Source organism: Phanerochaete carnosa, assembly GCF_000300595.1.
Source record: "Phanerochaete carnosa HHB-10118-sp unplaced genomic scaffold PHACAscaffold_3, whole genome shotgun sequence".
NCBI lineage: Eukaryota > Fungi > Basidiomycota > Agaricomycetes > Polyporales > Phanerochaetaceae > Phanerochaete > Phanerochaete carnosa.
In genome coordinates, this window is record NW_006767630.1 from 1644311 (window position 1) to 1652517 (window position 8207).

Consider the following 8207-nt stretch of genomic DNA (forward strand, 5'->3'; position numbering starts at 1 on the left):
AATATTTTCACTGTATTTCTTTTAGCACTCAGTGTTTGCATTATTTTATTAAACTATATTTGACAATATAATTGTGGTTAAAAGAATCTGTTTAAATAATATTTATGCGTTAAGTAAGTGCTTGAATATATTTAGCAACTTTACGTACAAATTTGTCATTCAAACAGTCTTTTTAAATTTTAATCTTATGCTTCAAACTGCTAATTATTATAGTCTGCAGTAGTACATTTTAAAAATAAAAGTGATAAAATTCTATATTAGCTATGAAGCAATATATATATAGTTTTCATTATTGCTGGTGCCTATATTTTATTTTGAAAACAGCAGACAGTTTTTGTCAAGTATTAGCTAATAAGCTATATATAACTATCTTTGTAGTATAGAGTATTACAATAATTCTATGCTAGATTTGTTACTATATGCATGCTAACAACATTTTATTTCAAACAGCAGATTCAGTAGCTGAAACTATAGTCAGTAATTCATTGCAAGTAGCCACTATATATAATAATAGTTGTTCTAGCAGCAAATGGCAGTTATATCAAATATTGTATATTCAACATTATATAAGAGATCAACAGTCACATTTACATATAGAAGTGAGAATAAGTGTAAAACTTGTAGTTTGCACTTTGAAATTATTTGGAAGTTCTTGACTGAGTGTATATAAAAACATTGAAGTGCAAAGTTTGTGTGAGTCAAATGGCTCAGTGGTTAAAGTGTGTATATTCCAGCAGGCAGTTTGAAAGTAGTGAGACTGGGGTTCAATTTTCAATAGAGTAATTTTTTTTGAATATTCAACTTGTATGAAGCTGTTAATATGTTGTATAGCATGAGGAATCTACATAGAATTAAATTTGAGCTTGCTACATTAGTTTTAATACTATGAACACTAAAATAACAGTTGGTGAATATTTAATAAATAGCTAATGAACAGCTAATAAACAGTTCATAAATAAATTATCACATTAGTTTTAATTTGCTATCAGAAAAGCAAGCATCATAAAAGGCTCAGTTAATTAATGTTGATTAGTACTATATCGCAGTAATTAACTTTTTTTTTTTGAAGGAGCTGTATGGTGGGCGGCAGCTGAGAGAGCTCAGGTCCTGCACCGCCAGCATGATTGAGGGTGGGAACACCTGGTGTCCACCGCGAGGAGATGCTCTTACGCACGTAGTGTGGGACTCAGTACCTAGCGGCCATATACATGCCTAAGATTTTCCAGTCCGACTGTCCACTTCCACTCGGGGAGGTGGACAATTAGGTGGCCCGCTACTCACTAAAACCCCGCTGTTCATGGTCCATTTATCTGCTTGGTGTGACCGTTCCTGGGCGATCGAGTTCCAGGTTTGGGCAACTGTTTTCTCTTTTGCGGCCTTTTTGCTAAATCTGGCGTTTGTCATGGCTTCATCAAGGTCGTAGCGACGCTGGATCATGGAGCTTCAGCGGTTCCGGAGTTCGAGTTCTGTAAATATTTTAGTATTGTTGTGTTCGATTAGTCGCTCACAGCGTAGTTTCCAGATGAGGTATGCAAACTCTGATAGGAGGATGCGGTAGAGGCGGGATGCTCCTGTGTTTATGGTATTGTTGGCAGAGCGTAGAGTTATGATGCCACAGTCTAGGATAAGATTAGTTGTGGGCTCGAACTAGTCTGGGCGGGCTGATTGTCAGAGGTTCTTAGCTAGACCCCAGATGTATGCTTGGCCTGGAGCGGAGCATTGGGTGAGTATGTGTTCAAGGTCCTCGAGTTGGTCGCATATGGGGCAGGTCACTCAGTCAATATAGCGGGGGATATTCGTCCAGAATGATCTGATGCGTAGGGCGTTATGGAGCCCTTTGTAGAGGAAGTCTCGTGATTTGTGTTCGATGTCATGGTCGCATGGATGTAGACTTTTCCAGATAGATGCAGTGGTTGGTAGAAGGCCTGTGCGGTCGTCTATGACTAGCTGTATGTCAGAGAGGCATGTAAGGGTGGTGGGGCGGATTGTATGTCCACAAAAGTTGCGGAGGCTGTGATATGAGAGAGACTGGGTGAGAGAGTGTAGTTTAGCTCTCTGTACGTCGAATGTGAGATTGATGCGGAGTAGTGTTTTGTCGGTGCCATCAAAGAGGGCCCCACATGCTGCCTCCATGTCGGCGCTCTCATTGCCTGTGTTGCCGGAGTGTCCTTTGACCCATGCAAAGGTAGTCGGGGTTGAGCGGGCTCGGAGACGATATAGGGCGGAGCGTATTAGATGGGCGTTAGCGACTTCTATCCAGCCGATATCCTCCCAGTGGCTGCAGTGCTGGGTGGAGGCGGCGATCGTGTATTTTGAGTCCGAGACAATGTGTAGTGGTGTGGCTGTGTCTATCGTAGAGCATGCTATTAGCACAGTGAATATCTCACCTGCTTAGTTGGTTTGTATTGGGCCGAGAACTCATATGCCACGGTTGCGGGCATCGTTGGGTGCCAGGTATATTCCGCAACCAGCCCTTGCTGAGGCCATGCCGTTGTGCAGGCATGAGCCGTCGGTGAAGATGGTGATTGCTGTGGCTATGTGGGCTGTTTGTCCTAGAGAGGGGTGGTACGCAGGTTAGATTGGATCTGGATCAGCGGGGCAGAAGGTGCGTACCACTGCTGATAGGTCATCGTTGATGGTCAGGGAGGGGTCAAAGGTGAGGCGGCTTGCTTCTCCGCCAAGGGTAGTGGCCTTATTACGGGCTTGTCTTCAGTCAGTAACAGTGAGGTTATCCACTGGTAGAAGATGGCTGGGGTGCCATCGTAGGCGCAGGTTTGCAATGAGCTCGTTGGCCAGCATGCAGCATTTGTTGGAAGAGCAGCAGCTGGCCTCATGGTTCAGGCGACATGGGTTGCATCCACAGTTTTTGCGGTGTAGGTGGCATTGTGGGAGCTGTGCGTTGAGGCGGACTGTGATGCGAAGTGCATCTGACACTGCGTAGACTCTGTGTATTGACCAGAGGCAGGATGTTTGTGGCAAGGATTGAAGACGTGAGAGTGGCAGTGAGCTACCCAGGTGGTACCAGATAGGCATGCAGCCTTTGGTGTGTTTGTCAAGCTTGGCAGCTGATAGTTTGGTGAATGTGTAGTTCGCCACTTTGATCATGGCTGCTAGATATTCTGGAAGTGGGCGCGCGGTTCTGGGTAGAATGTTGGCCTGTGGGTTGTTTTGTTGTTGCTGGTGTGCGTCGGTTGCTCGGGTACGTTTGCTGACTCCTCAGTGTTGAAGGAAGTGATTGATGCGTGCTTTGGGGGCAATGTGCATGAAGCTTTGGAGGATGTGGCTGCTGTATAGATATGCTGCTATGTATGTTCACATTGGGCGGTGCGGCGAGAAGTCTAGGTAGGATCGAAGCCAGAGTAAGTTGATTGCTTAGTTGCGTAGGTGTAGATTAAGAAGTTTGATATCTCCTTCTTCGATCAGAAGGCATAAGATATTGTAGGAGATTGGTGGGACTGTCGAGTTATCCCAAATAAAGTCTCGTATGATTCAAGTGAGAGTTTTTTCAATGTGGGCCAACATGCCCATGACACGTGTGTGATACTGGCTCATGCCACCCACGATCATGTATACAATGAGACATTTTCCATCGAGAGTGGGTTTGCAGCGGCTCCAGCAATGGAGTCCTTCTCTGATTTTATCGATGCGGGGGCCCCAGACTATGAAGGGTGTTATGCAGTTTCCAATGTGGGCACCAAAAAGGCGAACTGCCTTATTGTCGGCTGCTATGTGGGTGTTCGCAGGGATTTTCACTGGCATATAGGAGGAGCGTTTAGGTTGGAGGGAGCGCATTGTGGTTATAGATGTGCGGTAAGAGGGCAAGCCGATGGGAATAACTTCAGTTTTGGTGACATTGAATCGAGCCCCTGAGACGATGCACCAAGTGGATAGTATTGTGGAGAGGTCCAAGAAGCTGTCATGTTCTGACAGGTACACGGTCGTGTCATCTGCGAAGAATGTTACGAGGAGGCAGTTAGGAGCCGATGGGATCTAGAAGCCGGACAGGTTGCTCTGGCATAGCATGCATGCGAGAGGTTCAATTGCCAGGTTGAAGAGCAGGCAGGAGAGGGGATCGCTTTGTCTCACACCCTGAATGACTTGAAATGGAGTGCTGCATTCCCCGTTGATGATTATTGAGGTGTATGCATGTGAGTAGAGGGATTTTACCGTGCTAATTAATTGTGGTGGCAGGTTGAATTGTTTCAGGGTGCACCACAGGTAGGTGTGTTGTATCCAATCATAGGCTTTTTCGTGGTCCAGGGCAAGGATTGCGCCATTGGACTTGGTCACTTCAGCGTAGTCAATCATGGCTTGGGCAAGGCGGACTTGATCAAAAATTTGTCTATTGAACATGAAGCCTGCTTGGTTTTCATGGATTACCTCAAATACTACGGTCAGTAGTTTATTGGCAAGCGATTTAGTGAACATTTTGTAGTCAGAGTTGAAGACTGTGATTGGGCAGTAATTGCTGATAAGCTCGCAGTTGTTCTTTTTGTAGGTTGGACAGAGCCATCCTTCGGCGAAGTCTGTTTTCATATCAACTTCAAAGAGTTTGATGTCATTGCAGACGAGTTGGAAGGCCTTGATGATGTCAAAGGCAGCATTGTCTCCATTGTTCAGTGTGAGGGCGTATTGGCGTGCAAGGTGTTTTCAGAATTTGTAGGGTATTCCGTCAAGGTCTGGTGCTTTGCCAGAGGCTGTTGAGAGCTGATGCTATGTCTTGGTATGTTAAAAGGTCAGATAGGAGTTCGGATGTGTCATTAGATAGGCGATGGTCGACGGCTTGTGTGGCTGTGCAGGTGGCTAGAGTGAGTGAGGCAAAGCTAAGTTCTTCAGAGTCTGTTTGTACCTTATCGTGGTAGTCACGAGCAAGTTCTGCCATGTGGTCAGAGTGGGTTTTCTGGTGTGGGTTGTTCAGGCATTCTAGGGAGTATATTATGTTGCATGGTTTCAGTTTGTGTGCAACTGAAGACCAGTAGCAACTTACAGTTTCACCCATTATTCTGTATTGGGCTGAGGATATTTTGTGGTTGCAGTCGTTTCTTTGGCGTTTGAGGTCGCTAATGTAATTTAGTAGCAGGCTGGTCTCATGTTGGCTGTCAGGGTTTGTTTTGATGTCTGGTTGTGCCAGGATTGTGTTTTGCTGGATGCGTAGGTTTCTGGTTTTGGCCTCCATTTTGGAGATGGCTGTACGGGCTTGTTTGCGGATTTTTGATACAACTTCCTTTTTTAAAAATGCCCAGAGTGTCTGCGGGTTAAGTTCCAGAGTGCGTTGGGTGTGGGCGAGGTCTAACTGGGTAAGGAGGTCTTTGCCCTGTTGTTGTATGTAGGGGGTGATTTCTTCATCATGCATGAGGAAGAGCGGCATTGACTAGCGGCCTGGTCCAATGAAAGGGGCTTGTCGGTTGACTAGCCGGGTGGATACCATGCTGTGGTTGGTTAGGAAGCCTGTTTGTGTGATGGCCCATGGGATGCAGTTTAGAGCAGGTTGCGTGATGTATAGATGCGGCCAATGCGGGATTGGCTGCCTGTGCTGCCTTGGTAGAAGGAGAAGTCACGGGTGTCTGGGTATGTGGCGCACCAGCTGTCATAGAGGTTGAGGCAAGTTTTGAGAGCATTGAGTTCAGTGACAGCTTTGGCATGGTCTGCGTGTGGTGGGAAGCGATCAAGTTCATCCTCGATCAGGTTAAAGTCATCTAGCATGATGTTTGCTTTCGGGATCGGGGGTTTGTTCAGCTTCCAGATGTCAGAGAGCTGGGTCCAGAAACACTGGTTGTCTGAAGGGTCGTTTGAAGCGTATACGTTTAGTAGGTGTATTGTGCGGTCGCTCTGCCAGAGAATGCTAAGGAGCAGGGCGCGGCCTGGTATTAGAATACGGATTTGAGCGCCGGTTGTGCTTAAGAGTCCTATGTTGACTGCAAAAGCTACTCTGCATGCATTTTGTGTTAGTGGGTTGGGGGAGTGGAAGACAGTGAATCAGTGACTGTACTGTTCAGAGATACGGACCAGGAGTTCGTCTGTTAGATGTGTCTCTTGGAGTCCTAGAATGGCTATCTTGTGTGTTCTTATGATGCAGTTGACGTCTGCCTATTTGGATGCAGCGTGTGCACTTGTGCTGGTGCCTCGGCCTCTTATATTGAGGGAGGCAACATGTAGATTGCCCCTGGTTTTGCGGTGTCGCGGGCGTGGCATAAGTGGCATGTGAGGTGGGGTTATAGGCAAGGTAGCCATTGTTGTGGATGGTACGGGGGGAGTGTGCAGGTGGTGCAGCACTGGTGGTGGTGCCGGTTTGTTGTGGCCATCTGACGGCTCGTTTAACAGAGCCAGGGACAGCTGACTGGCAGCACTTTGGGTGTTGGCAGCCGGTGAGGGCAGGGGCCCTTCGACTGGCCTGTCGCCTATCTCAGCATACCCAGGGAGCAAGTCGACAGGCAGGCCCACTCCCTTAATGGGCACGCTGAGGAGTAGCCTTATTTGAGCCTTACAGGGAGCTCGAACTGGAGACATTGCATTTTTTACCTCAGTATAATCAGTTTTGCTTGGGGGATGGGCAATCTGTGCGTACTGCACCTCAGAGTGCACAGGCACTGTAGAGACACAGCTGTTGCAGTTAGCAGTTTTGACACTGCACAACTAGCCCACTTAAAAAGGCAGCTGGACGCCGAAGCATCAAGTATTGGGTGCAAAAATAGAGGAGGCGGCCTCTCTGGCTTTCCTGTCCTGCGAACGGTCAGTAAATGTGGGCCAGAGAGGGCGGACAGCAGCATGAGGGCCTGGTACAGCTGCCGACCTTGGGGAACTGGGCCACTGCCTTTATGTTAGGGGACCCAGACACTTTCGAGAGTGTTCAGACCAGCATAAGGAACCAGTCATCAGTTTGGGTTGGGTGGCCAACTGGGTGCTCCTGGGAGCTAGCTGGGCGATCACATTTGGGACAAGGTGAGCAGGAATGTGTAGTATACTCAGGCATCTAGGTAGAGTATGTACATGGTGCTATTGTCAACTGTGGTACGGGCTTCAGCAGTAACTTGCGCTCTGGCTCTGTCTGCGACCGTGGCTACGGCTATGGTTGCGGTCTCCGCGCATTTGAGGTACCTGCTGAGGGTTGTCGGTGTCATTCGTGTGTAGCAGGTGTGCCGGAATAAGCTAGTCTTCTTTGAGATTGATTGTGGTTGGTGGCGGGCTCTGCTAGCCATCAAGCAGAGGATATTGGCACAGGCCGAGTAGGTGATCAGCTTCGAGGCATCCTGGGCATGGGTTTGCATTCGGGCAGATGTGGCCAGTGCCGAAGAAGTTGTGAGCAAACACGTGCTACGTGACTGTGTTGCGGAACTGGCGCCATCGGCGCGGGTCTAGCGTTAGTGGATCAATATACAGGTTTGCGAGTGGCCAGGAGGTTTAACCACCGAGATCAGTCATTTTGATCACAGTTACTTGGATGGACATGAGCAGGTGTGCCATAGCCTGTTCGCGCATTTTATCTGCGAACTAGGGATGCGACGTGAGAAGGTAGGCAAGGAGCTGTGCCAAGGTGCCACGGGAGAAGTCCGATATAAAGACGCCACAGATGGCTCCCGTCTCGTAGGTGTTGAAGCCAGGGAACTGTCCGATGTGTGTTGGAAGTGGTAGAGGCGTCGTGGGCCAGCAAAAGAACGTACAGGGGGACGTGGACCAGCAGAACCTCTCGATGAGGCTATCGTGCTCTTTCAGTGATAGGTCATAGATCTCGTAGAGGAAGAGGCCGTCGGAGTGGCGGTGGCCTTTGGATCTCAGGGCCGCTACTCGTGCGTGTGTGAAGCCGAGTTTATGGAGGGTCTTCTCAAAAATGAAGACTATCTGGCCTTGGTCTGTCCAAAGGGTGGCGTGAAAGTGGACGGCAAACACGACATGGCCAGTGAGGACTTCCCAGTTGATGAATTGTGACATTAACTGGCAGTGGTGTAACACAGAAGTATACTGGTGGGAGGCCGAATGTGGGGATGGGCATGAGGTTGGTGGGAGCATTGAGAACTATCTCGTCGTCGTCGTCTTGGTACATCTCGTTGAAGGATGCTGCGCTGTGTGGGTGATCTTTGTTCTTACTGCCTGCGCTGCCCATCTCTTTGTTCTCTGGATGTTGGAGGTGTGGCTGGCTGGGTTGTGCTACAGGTCGTGCGGCAGAGCGTGCAGTGCATCACGCCGGAGTGTTTGCGTGTATGGAGCGGTTA

At 48.2% G+C, this 8207-nt stretch overlaps 5 protein-coding genes across 5 annotated transcripts; all 5 read right to left on the reverse strand.

Moving 5' to 3' along the window:
- Positions 1–1773: 1773 nt before the first annotated feature.
- On the reverse strand, positions 1774–2328 carry PHACADRAFT_89262 (uncharacterized protein; the record flags this gene model as incomplete). The annotated part of the gene is made up of 1 exon (XM_007393193.1): positions 1774–2328. A coding segment is annotated over one exon (555 nt), but the record flags the coding sequence as incomplete, so codon positions are not given.
- Positions 2329–2709: 381 nt separating this feature from the next.
- PHACADRAFT_89854 (uncharacterized protein) lies at positions 2710–3105 on the reverse strand (the record flags this gene model as incomplete). The annotated part of the gene is made up of 1 exon (XM_007393194.1): positions 2710–3105. One exon carries the CDS (start codon positions 3103–3105, stop codon positions 2710–2712), a length of 396 nt encoding a protein of 131 aa, XP_007393256.1.
- Positions 3106–3489: 384 nt separating this feature from the next.
- PHACADRAFT_90241 (uncharacterized protein) lies at positions 3490–3966 on the reverse strand (the record flags this gene model as incomplete). Its single annotated transcript, XM_007393195.1, has 1 exon — positions 3490–3966. A coding segment is annotated over one exon (477 nt), but the record flags the coding sequence as incomplete, so codon positions are not given.
- A 706-nt stretch (positions 3967–4672) lies between these two features.
- Positions 4673–5368, reverse strand: PHACADRAFT_26487 (uncharacterized protein; the record flags this gene model as incomplete). The annotated part of the gene is made up of 1 exon (XM_007392654.1): positions 4673–5368. The coding sequence occupies one exon, from the start codon at positions 5366–5368 to the stop codon at positions 4673–4675; it is 696 nt and encodes a 231-aa protein (XP_007392716.1).
- Positions 5369–5478: 110 nt separating this feature from the next.
- On the reverse strand, positions 5479–7926 carry PHACADRAFT_193058 (uncharacterized protein; the record flags this gene model as incomplete). The annotated part of the gene is made up of 2 exons (XM_007393196.1): positions 5479–5861; positions 7659–7926. 2 exons carry the CDS (start codon positions 7924–7926, stop codon positions 5479–5481), a joined length of 651 nt encoding a protein of 216 aa, XP_007393258.1.
- Between the last annotated feature and the right edge of the window lie 281 nt (positions 7927–8207).